The sequence below is a fragment of the Sapajus apella genome, unplaced genomic scaffold, assembly GCF_009761245.1.
Source record: "Sapajus apella isolate SASKATOON/1434 unplaced genomic scaffold, GSC_monkey_1.0 scaffold41, whole genome shotgun sequence".
NCBI classification, from domain to species: domain Eukaryota; kingdom Metazoa; phylum Chordata; class Mammalia; order Primates; family Cebidae; genus Sapajus; species Sapajus apella.
Window position 1 is genome coordinate 14,182,492 of NW_022436981.1, and position 18,590 is coordinate 14,201,081.

The window sequence follows — 18,590 nt, forward strand, 5'->3', positions numbered from 1 at the left end:
ACCTAGTTAAAAATGGAAAACTCTAAATTTCAGAAAGTTATAGCTTTTATTTATAAAATGACCAGTAACTATAAATAGCCTCTTTTATTTATGAGACAAAACAAAATTTTTAATGCATTATACTTTAAATTTAATGGTAGAATGTCATGAAATACAAAAACTATCAATTTATCAAATAGCATATTAACTCCAATTCTTTAAAATACATTCAACATTCAAGGATAGGCAAGGTGGCTCTGCCTGTAATCCCAGCACTTTGGGAGGCCAAGGCGGGTGGATCACGAGATCAAGACATCAAGACCACCCTGGCCAACATGGTGAAACCCCATCTCTTTAAAAAAAAAAAAAAAAAGAAAGAAAAGAAAAGAAAAAATATATATATTCAACATTCAAAACCTGCAAAAATTACTATCAATAAATGCAGTCAACTAGTCATTACTGAAACAACAGCTTTGAGTGTGAAAAAATCAATACTCACATTTGCACCAATGCCTTCCCCACCTTCAGGGACTTTAGGAAATGCATCATAGAGAGATGAAACATAAGTTATTACTGATTTTTCATCAGGTGAGGAGACATCAACGTCTAAAAACAGCAACATAAATTAATCATTTCACAATGTTGAAATCACTTTGGTAATTTCAATGGTAAATCACTTTTGATCAGACTTTCGTGTCAATACACATATAATCAAGAAAACAACTCACCTTCAGGGTCCAGAAGTCTTATAACACCAATTTTTTCTGCTACATAAAAAGCATGCTCTAAATTTGCAAGGTTGCTTTGAACAGCAACAGTATTCATATCTATCAGGTCCGGCCTAGGAAAAAAATTCACTGTGTTAATTAGGTTTTCTCATGCACCAATTCAACATTATATTTATATATGTTTCCATTTATAAAACAACTTCTGCTCAAATTAATAACAAGCCTATAGTAAAAGGCAGAGACTTTCATCAAACATTTAACATTGCTCACTTATCTCAGAAACTTTTGTGTTGAACGCAAATATCACAAGGAAAATATAAAAATTTGAACATATACAAATTTCAACAAGTCTACAAATACCTCATAGTCAGAATACATATGAGTATCTCTCCCATCCAACTGATTTAAGCTACACTACTCTAACAGCCTATTTCCAATCCAACCAGCATCCTATCAATATTTTTCCCCAAAGACAAAAAGCTTGTAGCTTAGTTCAATGATGTGTGCATGGCATCCTCATTGCACCACACCCTTTTATGTCACTTTTGTCTTCTATAATCTTATTCATTCTTCCAAGGAGAGATCAAGCTCCACCTCCTCTGTGGGACCTGGCTCATATTCCTATCCCTTATTTCTGTCTCTGTTCCCTGAACTCATACTTCCAGGCTGCACCACACACTGTGACACTTAGGATAATCTGAGACTTCCTTGCTCTATTAATTCACTGTTCTGTGTACATGTTGTTTCTCCCAAACCATCAACTCCAAGATAGCAAGTACCATGCATTAAGAAAATTTTGTATTTCATCCTTCTACTGAAATAAAGAATGATGTATAGTAGACCCTCAACAAATATGTACTCGTAAGTTGGTAAGCAGGCTGGTTCGTTAGTAATCTGAATCCTAAATGAATGGCTAAAATAAGCATTAGTTTATATTTTCACAAGCATGCATGTGTGCACGTACCCACATGCACACACACACACACACACACACACACACACACACACAGTTACACATATCAGACTTCATCTTTTTCTCATTTGTGAAACTTAACACCCAAACTTTGAAGCAGAAACTTTGAAGTTCACTCTATCTACATGAGAAAGGAAAAGAGTCCTCAAATACTTCTTGTAGAGAAAGTGCCAAAATATGGTCATTAGAGACTTCACTCAAGGCTAGAAGCCAGTCAGTAAACTTCCATCTCAAAAACGAAGCATTAAAAGAATACAGGAACAGAGTGGAAACAGCAAAACCTTCAGAAAGAGTGGTACTTACCACCCAAAAAAATCACTGAGTAAGAACCTGTTGATCAGCTTACAAAGAAAGGTTCTCTACAATTTCCACAGACATTCTTCTTTGCTCAAAATAATCATTTGAGGAACCACAGAAAGAGTAGGAGGGCTCAAAGGTAGTATAGGAGAAATAAAATGCAAATTATTTTGTATACTACTTGGCAGGCGGCTCATATGAAAAGCTGTTTGAAAATATATCACTGATATTAGAAAGATAAATGGCAATTTGTACTCTTTTTTAAGGTGAGCAAACAGACCTCTCAAGAAAATTGTATACTTTTATATCACTTTGCACTGTTCATAACCTGCAAATGTGGTTACCATCACCTACACGCTCATATTATAGGAAGATACTAGAAAATCCTTTAATGTTTTCAACATGCCACCAATACGATCACTCAAAAGTGATCCTACCATTTATTATAGGAACAATAAAATCCACTGACAACAATGCAGGTAAATGACAGATCTCTAAAAATAACATTTTTATTCACATAGAAACATACTGAAGAATCTGCCAACCTCAAGATTATTAAACAGGTATGTATAGCAGTCTAGACAAAAACAAATACCTAAAGTTCTTTCATCAAAAAATTGTTTGTTTCCATAAAGTTTGCATATTTTGGGGGAAATAAAAAACAGCCTTTCTAAGTCTGCCAAATCTCAGAACAAGACATGGCATGTTATTATGAGAAGCCTGTCATCAACAAAGAAAGTAAACACTGAGTAATCCCAGAAAGAATGAATAAAGTCATTGAAGAATCAAGTTTTTCAACTAAGAGAATACAACATAAAAGTTCCTTCAGAATGACGTAGCCATTTCAACAAAAGCAGCTGTAGAATACAACGAGTCTGAGTAAGTCATCTCTTTTACCATGAAGTTTAACACTTTAATGGAACAAAAACTGAATGGCTTTCCTCCACTAAAAGACAGCAGATAAAGAAAATTAGTTAAGTGAAAAAGAGAGAACAGAAAGATTTTAAAACCACTATGAAGCTGGGTACAGTGGTTCACACCTATAATCCCAGCACTTTGGGAGGCTGAAGCAGGCAGATCACCTGAGGTCAGGAGTCTGAGACCAGCCTTACAAATATGGTAAACGCTGCCTCTACTAAAAATACAAAAATGAGCTGGGTGTGGTGGCAGGCGCCTGTAATCCCAGCTACTTGGGAGGCTGAGAATCGCTTAAACCCGGGAGGGAGAGGTTGCAGTGAGCCTAGATCTCGCCATTGCACTCTAGCCTGGGCAACAAGAGTGAAACTCCTTCTCAAAAAAAAAAAAAAAAAAAAAACACTATGAAAAAGTAGTAATAGGCTGTAATCTTCAAAGTGCTATTTCTCCCCTAGCTAATCTCCTAACAATGTGGTGGTCCCTTTGTCTTTCAAATCAGTCCTTCCTCTATCGGCCTGAAGCATCCAGAAGAGGCCTTTGCTGTGTGTGTCGATCTATCACCTTCATTCTTCATAGTCTCACTGGGATAACACAACCTTTAAAACCTTCATTTATTTTTCACATACAGAAGATACTTCCGTTCCAAAGGTTTCACTTCTTTGCAACTCTTTTTGGGAAAGGTTAACAGGAAGTTCCATTTCCATCTTAGGTTTGACTAACCAAAGAGCATTAGACTATATTAGAGTGACCATGTTCCCATGTTACAGTTCAGATAGTTGAACATTAACTATTGTAACTTGCCTGTTTTATGGAAACCTTTCAAAATCATATAATTACTTTACCATGTAAAGTAATAAATGCTAGTCTTTTTATAGAAAAAAATAAGGTCATTCTTTTACTTTTTTATTATTCTATGATAATATCTTTTCAAAATGACCCAATCATCATAAATTACCATTCTTTAAACATATATCTAGCCCAGCTTTTCTTTCATAAGCAATCAAAAGTAGCTTACAAAGAAAACACAAGAAGATAGCATAAAATTTAAATCAGGAGTATAAAACCAAGAAAAGGCCTTAAAATGAAATTGAAAGTGAGACTAAAAATCGCAACTCATGCCAGGCGTGGTGGCTCACACCTGTAATCCCAGCACTCTGGGAGCCCAAGGCAAGTAGATCACCTGAGGTCAGGGATTTGAGGCTAGCCTGGCCAAGATGGTGAAACCCTGTCTCTACTAAAAATACAAAAATTAGTTGGCAGTGGTGGCAGGCGCCTGTAACCCCAACTACTTAGGAGGCTGAGGCAGGAGAAGTGCTTGAACCCTGGAGTCAGAAGGTGCAGTGAGCCGAGATTGCGCTACTGCACTCCAGCCTGGGTGACAGAGCGAGACTCTGTCTCAAAAAAACAAAAAAGAAAAAAAAGAAGAAGATTAACACAACAGTCTACGTAAGACTTCCACATTATATCATGATAAACACCAATACATTCAACTGCAAGGAGCATGAAACAATGTCAAAATACTTAGAAAGGAAGTACTTAGAAGTACTTAGAAATATGGCAAAGGGGATACTAATTAAAGTTAGCTAAGAGAAAGAGAAAAATGTCAGCTACAAGAAGACTACTTTAGTGCAGACACAATGTTAATAAATCCTGAACCAAAACTGTGACAATAGCTGAAAAAACAGATACGGGAAATATCAATGGCTACGGTCCACATCAGAATTTTTTTTAAAAATGAAAAAATTCAGGCCGGACGCGGTGGCTCAAGCCTGTAATCCCAGCACTTTGGGAGGCCGAGGCGGGTGGATCACGAGGTCAGGAGATCGAGACCATCCTGGTCAACATGGTGAAACCCCGTCTCTACTAAAAATACAAAAAATTAGCTGGGCATGGTGGCGCGTGCCTGTAATCCCAGCTACTCAGGAGGCTGAGGCAGGAGAATTGCCTGAACCCAGGAGGCGGAGGTTGCGGTGAGCCGAGATGGCGCCATTGCACTCCATCCTGGGTAACAAGAGCGAAACTCCGTCTCAAAAAAAAAAAAAAGGAAAAATTCAGTGACTTAAACATGCCCAGCCAAATTTCCATAGTGTTGGCTCTCAACTGGCACTCAATAATTATTAACGTAGATACAAACAGTAAGGTTTGGGCTACCCTGCATCTGCTTTCCTATGTTTGAGAAATTTCTCTTTCATAAGTCTTAGGGATAAGGAGAGGAGCAAAGCCCATTTCCCAACAGAAAAACAGAAACGTATCAGGTTCTTCCTGCCTCTTTTCTTTGCTCAATTAATGTCCACCGCATACCTCACCTCCAACTCAAAATCTTTCTGCAGACTCTGTTCCACCATCATTTCCTCCAGGAAGTACTTTCCTCTGTTCCCAAATGCTGTCTGCTATCTGCATTTCTGTATTTACCACATGTTTCATAACTATACATTTGCCTATATCTCATATTGGACCATGAGCTTCCTGAAAGCAGAGCCCGTGTTGTCCATGTTTATATCCTCAATATCTAGCAGAATACTTAAAACATGAACTTTTGAGGAGTAAATAAATAATAAAGAAATAAATGAGCTATGGGGCTGAGACATACCAGTGTTTCAAATTCCTGGAGATATTTTCCATCCCAGGCTTGTTTTTATTCTTTTCAATGATTTCTACTGACAAAACTACCATCTATGGCTTCAAGTTTTCAAAACCTTGTTGAAATTTCCATGGACCAGGGTACAATGCCATAGCTTCTCCATATCCTAAACAAGCACACACCCTTTCAAGGTTTCCTAAAGGCTTTTCTCTCCTAAAAAATCATTTGGAAAGTAGGCACGGAGTGAGGACAACAAACAGGCGTGAAGTATAAAAGCTTCAAAAAGCTGAAGTTGCTGCTTCTAGGTCCCCGCCGTTCTTATGCTCTCATGTGCCCTCAACTTCAGCTTCTGATAATGTTGCCAGTTGGAATAACTTACAAAGTAATCATCAAAAAACAACAACAAGGACTAATAAATACTGATGCCTACTTTGTGGCAGGCAATACATTAAAGGACTTAATGCATTATCTCACTTAATCATCTCAGTGACCCTAAGCAGCCGGTTGTATTATTATCCTGAACTTACAGATGGAAAAAAACTGAAGCATTAGTTAAGTTATATAACTTGACCAAGAACACAAATCTGGTAAGTAGCAGTCAGAGTTTGAACCCAGGTCTGACTACAGGCCCTGATTTCTCTGCAATATCCTGGCATTATAAACTGAGAACTAAACAGTAACACCCAATATGAAGCTGAGAATACAAAACAAAGAAAATACATAACAGATTATACTCCTGCTACTGGGCAAAACGATAATGATGTTGGTAACCCCCATGAAGAAACGCAATACTATGTATGTATGTGTGTGTGTGTGTGTGTGTGTGTGTTGACATACTCAGAAAGAATACACCATAAGAAATATGATGAAGTTTCAGATTATTACCAAAACAGAACTCATCAATGTATCCTATTCCAATGTTTCCCACACTTGGGTCCTAATCCAGATAGAAATAAAGGCCTGGTTATCTGCATTTTAACAGCTTTCTTTCCCCTGTCTCAGGTGATTCTTATTAGGCAAGTTTGATAACTAAACAACGTTAAAAACCCTTCTTTCTAATAATTATTTAATTTTCTTTCAAGATTTAAGCATTTTGTATTGGGGAAAAAAGTCCACAGTGTCATCAGGCATTATATAACACCACAAACAAAAGCACCCACGAGCAGAAACATGCGACTGCCGTATCCTCTCGGCAGGAGAGAGTGAACCTTTTTAACTCTTTTTCAGTGTTTATTTTTATTAAATATACAAGAAAAGAACACATTTAGTGCTAGCAAGGTGGGAGGGTGGGTGTGTCATTTTATGTTGGCCCAACTCTGGAGTACACTGTAAAATAATGAAGCCTAGAAAAAGATAGCATTTGGTCACATATTCTTTTTTTAATCAGATTTAAAAACCCACCTAAATTTTGTGATTTGAGATATCTGATCACTTGAAAAAACACTGGGTCACAACTTAAAAAGGAAAGACAAGACAGAGAGAAGAATGGTGGTTGTCAAAGGGTGGAGGGAGACAGAAATGGGGAGTTACTGTTTCATGGGTACAGAGTTTCAGTTACGCTGGATGAAAAGAGCTCTGGAGATGAATGGAACTCTGGAGATGAATGGTGGTGATGGCTATACAACAAAGTGAACACACTTAATGCTACTTAACTATCAACTTAAAACTGGTTAAGATGGTAAATTTTATGCTATATGCATCTTATCACAATTTTTTTTTTTTTTTTTTTTTTTGAGATGGAGTCTTGCTCTGTCACCCAGGCTGGAGTGCAGTGGCACAGTTTCAGCTCACTGAAACCTCCACCTCCTGGGTTCTGGCGATTCTCCTGCCTCAGCCTCCCGAGTAGCTGGGACTACAGGCATGTGCCACCATGCCCAGCTAATTTTTGTATTTTTAGTAGAGACAGGTTTTTGCCATGTTGGCCAGGCTAGTCTCGATGCCTTAGCCTCCCAAAGTGCTAGGATTACAGGCGTGAGCTGCTGTGTCCAGCCATAATTCTTTAAATTTTTGTTTTCTTTTTTTTTGAAATGGAGTCTCGCTCTGCCGTTCAGGCTGGAGGGCAGTGATGCGATCTCAGCTCACTGCAACCTCCGCCTCCTGGATTCAAGCAATTCTCCTGCCTCAGCCTCCCGAGTAGCTGGGAATTCTTTAAATTTTTTAAAAACAACTTCTACATATTTGAGAGAAAAGGCTAAATTGAGAGAAAAGACTAAACAACCACAGGTGGCACATAGCTGTGAGTCAGGTGTCCTGTAATTTAGTCGTAATTTGCCCTGACTGTGGACATCCTGCAACCTGTGTCTCAGTTCTTTCTGCAGAAAATGAGTATCAAGAATTACAGAATTTAGAACAAAAATCACCTAGGGAGTATCTGGAAACGTGTATGACTATGGGAGGGAGGGCATTATGGGCTGGTGGTAGCATAAGGTTCAAAGAACTCAACTGATTTACCCAAGATCTCAAGAGATTTATGTGAAAGTAGCTGTGAAACTTAGCATAAAGAACAATGTGCACGAGTTACCAAGACATATCTATCGGCATAAAAACGTCAGAAAAGGGTAATCAGAGAAGACTACTTGATGTTTAGGTATGCCTCATAGAAATAATTCTTCCCAGTCAAAAAACTAGCAAGTTCATTCATTTATTCATTCACTCAATATTTAATAAGCATTTACCATGTGCCAGAGGGTAAGTCACTGAGAACAACCACTGTGCATATGGAGAGGTCAGAGCTCCAAAGGGAGGTCAGGAGAAAACCTGGTGTAAGAGCACCCAGGTGATGAAAAAAGACATACAGAGCTCTGTGGTTGAAGGGCACATGACTACAAGGAGAGCAGTGCAAGGGCGGGAAGCCAGCGGCCAGGGGAACATGGTGAGATATGGGGCTAGATGTGTGGCAAAGGGCCATCATGATGCAGATTCTCATGAACACCTTAAAGGATTGTTAACTTTTTTCCTAAGAGCTATGAGAAGCCATCAAAATGCATTAAGGAGGATTAGAAAAGATTAAACAATCAGATCTGGGGGCAACCAGAGAAAAAATTTAAAATGGTCAAAGAACTCTCACAGAATCCAGGTAAGTGGCCATGCTGGCTTGTAAAGAATGTGGCAACAGTGGGAAAAAAAAGTGGCCAAGCCAGGAGATATTTAGAAAGTCAAATCTACAGAACTGGTTATAGTACGACGCTGGTTATAGTAATTAAGGCTGTAAGTATGGATGAGAGACAACACAGAGAGAAAAGAAAAAGTCCAACATGCAATCTTGAAAAACGCCAGTGTTTACTGGCCTTGTGAACGAGGCCAAGTCTACGGAGGGAAATGAGCAGGAGCAGCCAAGAAGTGGGAGAAAAACCAGGGAGTACAGTGTCATAAAAGCTAAAGGAAAGAGTATTTCAAGAAGAAAAGAATGCTTCATAGGGTGAAGGACTAAAATATAAGGAAAATGACACCTGAAAAATATCCACTTGATTCAGCTACACAGAAGTCACCCATGACCCAAGAATAAGTGTTTTAACAAATTATGGGGTAAGAATCTAGATTAGTATGTGTTAGGGAATGAGTATAAAGTGAAGAAATGATAATGGAGGATATCGCCAAGTCTTATGAGGACTTTGGCCTTGAAGGAAAGGAGTAATATAAGGTAGAAGCTGCAATAAAGAATGCAGTTAAGGGAGAGTGTTTTTGTTGATCGTTGTTTTATTAATAGAATAGGCTGCAGCATGCTTAAAATCCAATAAGAAAGATCTATTGAAGGAAAAAGCTGAATATATACAAGAAGGGTTTCTAAAGCAATGACAGAGATAAGAGCCAGGGCACAGCAGGAGGGGACAGGCTTTGGATGGGTGGAGAGAGGACTCCTGTGTTGAAAGGACACAGGAGATTGAGGATGGATGCGAATGAAGACAGGTTTGTGTCGGCAGCAAAAAAGACTTTCTACTTGTTGGCTTCAATTTTCTCTGAGAGCAAGAGTCTAGACCACCTGTTAACAGTGAGAAAAGGTGGTGGGAGGAGGTGCTGTGAGGAAAAGAAGGGTTAATCACACAGATAGAAAAAGACCGCTGGCCAGAACCATTTGAGGCTGGTGATGATGAAGTTCTAATGAAATCAATCTACCCTGAGGTATGGCTTTCTCTGGTGTGCTTCTCTGCGTGGGGACATGCACAGACAAAGCACATGGCTGGGTTCATACAGGCTCAGCCTTTGCTGGCAAAATAGTACATACTCAGCAGTTTGCAAGGAACTGAAAAGGGACTGTGTGGACGTGTAAAACAAAACAAAACAAAAACAAGCCTCACTCCATTTACCTAGAGACCATTTTCAGAACACCCTCTATACTACAGAACAACCCACACAGAGGTGACTGAACACACAATGCCACTTAACATCTGCTTTTCAAAAGATCACAATAGAAATATACATTCAATTGCCTCACTTATCCTATGACAGCAGAGAAGTTACCATAACAAATTCCTGAAGATGACTGTTTTGATTAAATCATGTTCAGGCTTGGCATGTCCTTTCTGTTCTTATTGGTGCAAAAAGCACCTCACCTTGCAGTTGCCAAAAAAAAAAAAAAAACCTGTAATACGTTCCTCCATTCTTCCCTAGCAAGTAAATACGCACTTGCGCATAGTTGCATAACTCAGTGTAGATATCCCTTTATGTTCATATTTGGGCATAGATTAAGAGCTCTAAGGTAGCAACAAGCTATGAAGGTAATTTTCCCTTGTTCTTAAAGCTAGGTGCCTGAGTTTTTTCAAATACTCTTTTTTTTTCTACAAAGTGACTCTCCATTAACAAGGTAAACAGCAAAAATCAGAAACCGTATATTTATAGCAAGCTTTTTTAGTACTTCGAGGTTAGAATCCAACAACTTCAATAATTAAAAGATACCTAATGAATTATGACTTTCTCACTTCACAAAGAACAATAAATCCCATAACAGCCTAAATTTTAATGAATACAGAGAATGGTATATTGATGTTGACAGAGAAGTAACTCCTCCAGTGCCTCTATTTTAGTGAACTAATAGAAGTAAAATTTAAGTAACTTTAGCGACTAAAGGATAAATACACCCTCCCCAAAAAGGGGGTAGTGAGAATCGATTTATTTTTATTAGGGTAGAAAACTAAATCTCAAACTACTTCATCTCACAGACTAAGATGAGAATGTGAATAATCCAATCAAAATACAAGAAGTGTTGAAATGAACAGAAGAACTATCAAAGAAAAGCAGATGGAGTTACATTTACCAACCAGCTGTTCCTGTAATGTAAAAGAAATCTTCATGTGAAAGTAACAGAAGGGAAACATGATAAGGCAGGACTTGTCAAATTTCTAAGCAAGGAGAGTCTTGATCAAAACCCGCCTTCCCTCAGGCTTTACAGTCAGTGCCCTGTTGTTAGCGGATCTGTGACAGCATGTTGGGGGAGGGGAAACTCATGTTTATTACACACTTCCTAATAGCCACTCTCTCATATGCTACTTCAAGACAGCCCCACTCAAACTTTTCTTTTTTTTTTTTTTTTTGAGACGAAGTTTCCCTCTTGTTGCCCAGGATGGAGTGCAATGGCGTGATCTTGGCTCACCGCAACCTCCACCTCCCGGGTTCAAGTGATTCTTCTGCCTCAGCCTCCCGAGTTGCTGAGATTATAGGCACCCGCCACCAGGCCCGGCTTTTTGTATTTTCAGTAGAGCTGCGATTTCTCCACATGGGCCAGGATGGTCTCACACTCCTAACCTCAGGTGATCCACCTGCCTCGGCCTCCCACAGTGCTGGGATTAGAGGCGTGAGCCACCGTGCCCAGCTGACAGTCTAACTTTTCAATGATCACATCACTGAAATTTGTCAACTTAGTCATTTTTCCCCCTAAACTCATAACGCATGTATGTTTAGACTAACAGCTTGCACATCAAACGGTGAAACATGAGCCTGCCATTTCATTTCTGGCACATCTTTAAAAGCTGAAAAGAAATAATTTTATGAATGAAAGGACAAAGTAAAAGAAAGAATAGAAAAATAAGATAAGAATGGGGCTTAGACCTGCTAAAAGGTAATTAACAGGTTAAGAACTGTTTCTTTCTCAAAGGCATCATTGAAGGGAAACAGGGCAGAAGGGGTATGCATCAGTACAACTCTTTTGGTAGACAATTCAGAAGTACGTCTCAAATGTTTAAAGGTAATCCCCTTTGTCCCAGCAATTCCACTTCCAGGACCTTATTCTACAGACATAGTCACTCGCCTGCACAAAGACACATACAAAGTTCAATACAGCAGTTTTAAAAGCAAGAAACAACATAATATCCATCAATGAGGCACTCTAAATAAAATGTTATATGCATACAATAGAATACCATACGGAATCTTTTTTTAATCACAGATACAAGAAAAAGTAGGACTGTGGTAACAAGTGCCTGCTGTAAAAATTGCAACCAGGTTTCCCAGGCTCCCATGAAGAGGACAACCAGGTAAGTCATCTTCCTACTGTGGCTGTGTCACTTGTTCAGTTTTCTGCCTCAAAAATGAAAGTAGGAGAATGAAGTAGCTCAAAGATCTACTTCAGCCGGGCATGGTGGCTCACGCCTGTAATCCCAGCACCTTGGGAGGCTGAGGGAGGTAGATCATTTGAGGTTGGGAGTTTGAGACCAGCCTGACCAACATGGTGAAACCCTGTCTCTACTAAAAATAGAGAGAAAATTAGCCCGGCATGGTGGCGCATGCCTGTAATCCCAACTACTCAGGCAGCTGAGGGAGGAGAACTGATTGAACCCAGGAGGTCGAGGTTGCAGTGAGCCAAGATGGCGCCACTGCACTCCAGCCAGGGTGACACAGCAAGATTCCATCTCAAAAAAAAAAAAAAAAAAAAGGTCTATTTCATGCAGTAATGAGAGGCTTCATATTACAGATAATTTCTGTAAATTAATCTAGACAAGAAGGCCAGGAACATAAAAGGAAAAGTAATATATTCAGGTATTTCCTCTAAATATTTACACGCCAAATTACATCCCCCAAATTGTATGTTACACCATACAGACACAATAAAAATGTTCACCAGAGGCAGACACTAACTCTTACACCTCACTTGGATACAGATGCATTACATTACAAGCAGTGTACATTAGTTCTTCAAGAATTTAAAAACGAGATAATGGTTAGAAGTCACCCATTTCTGCTCTCAGAGTTCAATCATTTTGAGTTCATTTGGCAATGTAAATAAGCAATTTGACTTTTTCTACACAAGCTGGATTACTGGGAACTTTTTTTAATTGATAACTTTCAGGCTCTAGTGTGTGTCTGGCTTGCGGCCACACAAACTACAGCCCATGGCCCTGTATGCACACACATACACACACCCTCAAACCTCTGGATTCTGCAGCCTGAAGGCTAAAGGAAAAGAACCACCCACTCAACACTAAGCCAACTTCCTATGGGAACATTTCAAACCCTAAAGGGCCTCCTCCCAGTATTAAACCAGTCGAATCCAGTTTAGCTTCTAAAGTGTGACTGAATTTAAGCATGTGACTGAATCACCAGCCTGCAGGTCATACAATTAAACAAGATGACTCTGGACACAGCTTTATAGTCTAACCTTCCCAATTACAGCATCTTTAAACTTTAATATAATGAAATAGGATGGCCCTATTATATTCATTCAAAATGCTAACAATGGACAAAGTAAGTGCTATCCAACTACATATTCAGACAAGTGAAAAGTTCCTCACTACTTAATTAGAAAACATTTCACTGCTTTGCTCCTGCATATAACCTATTCCCAAAATTTTGCGTCTAACTTGGCTAATATATTTAAAACAAACCTATGAAAAGACCACCAAGGGCATTTAAAGGCAAATTATTTATTTATTTATATTTAGCTTTCTTTTTTTTTTTTTAAGGCAAATTAAATGAATAAGAAAAATTAAAGACAAGAGTAAGACAGGCAGAAACTAGTAAGCAAAAATATCTCTTCAAACACACATGCTCCTAGTTTTAGTCTTGACATACTTAGCGACTTTCCATAACGCCACCTCAGATTCGCAAGGCTCTCCCGCACATTTTGCACTGTTCTCTCTGGCCTTTGGGTACATATTCATGTTCATGCCTGCTCAGGCAGACTTGTTTTCACACTGAGCAATGTTAGGCACTGTTGTTTTGGAATTTGGCTTTCATTAATGTTCTAGGGCAGATATCCACTTGGAGAGAATGAGAGAAGCCAGACAAGTCAGAGACTAAATTTCAGGCTGGAAGTGAGAGCTTTATCTCTCCCAAAAGGAAGCAAGTCAATTTCACTGTGATGCCTCAGCAAACCCTTAAATAAAAGGAGAGTTGAACCCTCTGCTTGTAACACCTACTTCCAAAGAACAATCAGTACCGTCAGGGATTTCGCTCCTCTATATTAACCCTAACTCTTGGTGACTTATTAATCCACTAGTGTTTAAAGGATACTCCTAGGATCCCTTGCCTACAGGCTCTTGGTTAATTCTACTTTATCCTCTCTTGTTTTTAATCTACTTACACACCAGATGTTTTTGTGACATTATTTTGATCTAAGCTCATCAAATCCAGTATTCTTTGTTAGTCTTTTGATTGAAAATTATGATTAGGGGCAATAGCAAGGCATATTTATCCAAGATCTCTTACCAGTTGTGGTTTTTAGCAAAAAGGTTGCATTAAATTCTAAAAGAAATTCAAGTATACAAACAGAACAAGCAGAAACTAGTACAGGTAATATTTTTTACTATTTGAGCCCTTTTCATTAAAAGCTGAACATAACACACAGAAGTTCCTAGAAGGAATTATGAACAGAATTTCCTAAGAGATTTAATAGAAAGACATAATATATTTATCAGTGATCTATTTAAACAGAAGCTATAGAACCATCCCTTGCAATCTGTTCCACTGAATCATATAACTTTATCATTCTTATTACCCCACTGCATAATCCAGGCTCTTCGTCCTCTTTAGGATAATGTGACATACTAAAACTGCTTAACAGTTCCACTGTGATTTTGCTCTCACTCATTCTAAGTGTCTTAGTGTTCTCTTATTATCTATAATTTTTCTTATGAGTTACTGATGCTATTTTCATAGACGGCTAACTCTAAGTTAAACAACTAATGCTGTCCCTCATTAGTTTCTTACAAGGGGCAAAGATCTTAGTTGTCAGTTGTATATGGTACTATTCATTTAGTCATTTCTTGAGTTCATCGATAATTTTCATATATCTTTGCTGAAAGTATCACTGATCTTCAAGAATGGACTATCACAATTGTTCCGGTCAACGGTTCCATTTCTTGAAATCTAGTTTGCCTAAAGGAAATTATGTAAGTAGCTACATATAAGTATATGAAGATGAGAATTCAGAGCAATCACCTCCATTATGTAAAAAATATATGATGTCAAAAATATGAGTTATTTACTCCTTGAGCCTGTTTCTTTATTGATAAAAATGGAATCACGCCATAGAGATACTGGGAACTACTATGGAGTCAGGGGCAAGGGCTGAAAAACTACCTACTGGGTATGATGCTCACTACCTAGGTGACAGCATCAGCTGTACCCTAAACCTCAGCATCACGCAATATACCCAAGTAATGAACCTGAACATGTACCCCTAGAATCTAAAATAAAAGTTGAAATTATTTTAAGAATGGAGTCACAATCTAGTACACAGGATTGTGGCAATTTTAAAAGCTAACACGTTAAAAATCAGCTAGGACAGAAACTGACACATGGCCAACATTATACATATATTTCTTAGTTAACTACTTTATGACTGTTACTTACTTTTTACCTTCATGGATCATTTTTATTCTGTAACAACTATAAATTACACTTATAACAATTTCTCTTCATTGTTATTTCATATATTAATTCTTTCAAGAAACATGAAAATTAGAAAATTATATTTTCTACAGAAAATTTTAGAATACTGAACTGTTAGAAAACAAATACTCTTTATGGGATTAACAAACATTCTTTTTTTTTTTCAAGAGTCATATTCTATATGGAATCACTAATAAAAATGTGCTGGACAATCCAAATTAATATACTTGATTAATAACTTATAACAGTATAATTTATATTAATACAAAATCTGAAGGATGTGATTACTCTGTTCCTATTTCATATCAATGTTTCTAAATCTTTAGAAGATGTGCACAAAAAAACTTACTAAGTCATCTATTACAAGTAATACTGGTTTGCTTTTAAGTAAAGAATATATTTTCCTTCTAATCTCTGGAGAAAATTTTCCTATTCTGTTTGAGTATGCAAATCTGCTGCATAAGGATAACCACATCCCTCTTTCCATCCACTGCAGCAACCAACAGAAACCAAACTCACTGTGCCACCTCAAATAATTTTTATTGCCAAAGCCAAGTAAAATCCATATAAATATTTGATCTACATACAAAAAATAAAGCCCAATTAATGGACATGTTTCCACAACAAATCCAAATACACCACAAAACTTCTGTCAATAGTTATCAAGGAAAAACAATTATTAAGTAAGTACACTACTCCTGTTGCCCAGCCTGGAGTGCAGTGGCACAGTCATAACTCACTGCAGCCTCGACCTTCTCCACTCAAGCTGTCTGCCCACCTCAGACTCCTAAGAAGCTGGAACTACAGGTGTGCGTCACCACGCCTGGCTAGTCTTTAAACTTTTTGTAGAGATGGGGTCTTGATATGTTGCCCAGGATGGTCTCCAACTCCTGAATTCCAGCAAACCTCCTGCATTAGCCTCCCAAAGTGCTGGAATTACAGACGTGAGCCATGGCACCCAGTCAAGACACTGCTCTCCAAATGTGATTATTATCGTCAATACCAAAAAAAAATTTGCTCATGGTGATATTTTTTTATTGTTTATAATTTTGTCTCTTTTTTTCTTTTGGAGTAAATCAAGGCAGTCAACAGTGATAAATACATGCAATTCAACTCTCTTCATTTCATTCTTTCACATGCTCAAAGATAAGTACTCAATATTTTTTTAAGTAAAGAAAGGCTCAATGATGTCAACTAAAAATGAAGTTCTACAAATGGAATTTTCTTTTAGGGAAAGAAACCACATATTTTACAAGCCACAGAACAATAGAATTTCAGCAACAAAGAAATCCTGTAAGCATTTAAACCTGATATATGGTATTTTAACCATGAATCTTAACAAAGGAAAATAAACTAGAAAAACAAAAGTTCTAAGTTAAAACTAAACATTGTTCTAAAAAGATATCTCTGCCAAAATAAAAGTTCAAAACAAATAACTAATTCAAAGGCTCAAATTCTCACCTAAAGCAGTAAGAGCTCTATGACATGAAACTTCCATAGGAAATTTTAGGATCTCTGACACACACAATGAAATATTTAAGTACTTAGGAGAAAAATGCACAGCACATATATACCAACTTGTATGCATGATTCTTCATGAGTACCAGAGAGACAATGTCCAGAGACCACTGTTTTCAAAAGCAGGGGTTTTTCTAATCTATCTAAGTTTTGTAGAGATGGGGTCTAGCTATCAGGCTGGTCTCAAACTCCTGGCCTCAAGCAATCCTCCTGCCTCAGCCTCCCTGCCAAAAGTACGTTATTTTAGAAGAATAGCTGGCTTCCATATTTTGCTTCTGCCTAAAAAACTTAAAAGGAGAGAGCAGACCACACCCTCAAAGATGCACTGTTATAAATAGTTCATATATCACAATTGAAATTTTTTAATTCAAAGGCCACAAAGACTCTATCATTTCAAGTAAAGCCTTCTCATGGCCTATCATTTTGAGTCACCTGGAAAGTGCAGTATGATGATGGCTGTGTCTGCAGTCACTAAACCTTCACTCAAGAAGACCTGGTGCTTTAAACAAGTGTAAGCAAGTTGATCCTTTTGTTTTTTCAATTCAGCAACCTATACCCACTTCTATTTAAATGTTGTTCCACAAAGGAAGGATACAAATACAGTGTTTAAAAATACGGGCAGGCATGGTGGCTCATATCTGTAATCCTAGCATTTTGGGAGGCAGTGGCAGGTAGATCACCTGAGGTCAGGGGTTGGAGACCAGCCTGGCCAACATGGTGAAACCCTGTCTCTACTAAATATCCCAAAAAAAAAAAAAAAAAAAAAAAAAGCCAGGCATGGTAGCGGGTGGCTGTAATCCCCACTACTTGGGAGGCTGAGGCAGGAGAATCGCATGAACCCAGGAGGTGGAGGTTGCAGTGAGCCAAGACTCCGCCACTGCACTCCAGCCTGGGCAACAAGAACAATAAAAATAGGGACTCCTGAGTGTGCATATGTGGAGGATTCATTACAGTTTTTTAGACATTGAAATTTCCAAAATAAAAAGATAGAAAAACAAAGGGGAGAGAAACAGAAGTAAATGGAAGGAAGAAAGAAGAAAGAGAGGAAGAGAATGGGATGTCAAGTCAAACAGAGCTGGCTTTGAGTCTTAGCTCTCTAACTTATTAGCAGCATAAACTTGGTAAACCTAAGGTTTCTAATCTGCAAAATTTGGATAATAACAATTCCTGCTTTATGAGACTGTTAGGAGATTTGAATGAGATAACATGCGTATAGCATTTAAGACAATGTAGAAAGCTATCAAACCATTAACTGTCCTATATAATTATTTTATTGTATTCTAATTTGTTAGTTTAATGATGTTATAGTTTATATATCTAATGAGTTCATAACTTTAGGAATATAGCCAGTTATTCGACAACATGACACAGTATTTGTAAAACAAACAAAAATAAATAAATAACTGAGATCAAGAAATATATAGTTTTCAGCTGGTAATCCCAGCAGTTTAGGGGGCCGAGGCAGGTGTTATCACCTGAGATCAGGAGTTTGAGACCAGCCTGGCCAACATGGTGAAACCCTGTCTCTACTAAAAATACAAAAATTAGTCAGGTATGGTGGCACGCACCTGTAGTCCCAGCTACTTGGGAGGCTGAGACAGGAGAATCGCTTGAACCTGGGAGGTAGAGGTTGCAGTGAGCCAAGATCGTGCCACTGCGCTCCAGCCTGGGTGACAGAGCAAGACTTCATCTCCAAAAATATATATATATGTGTATGCGTTGTCTGCGTGGTGTGTGTGTGTGTGTGTGTGTGTGTGTGTGTGTGTGTGTGTGTGTG

At 38.2% G+C, this 18,590-nt stretch overlaps 1 protein-coding gene across 29 annotated transcripts in view; it reads right to left on the reverse strand.

Moving 5' to 3' along the window:
• Positions 1-18,590, reverse strand: part of DST (dystonin) — a 496,895-nt gene that overhangs the window by 188,210 nt on the left and 290,095 nt on the right. For all 29 annotated transcript variants that reach the window (XM_032299802.1, XM_032299799.1, XM_032299795.1 and 26 more), the window contains 2 exons: positions 708-820; positions 479-585 (listed from right to left, as the gene is read on the reverse strand). In XM_032299802.1, the coding sequence (XP_032155693.1) occupies positions 479-585; positions 708-820 (220 nt within the window). The remainder of the gene's footprint in view (positions 1-478; positions 586-707; positions 821-18,590) is intronic.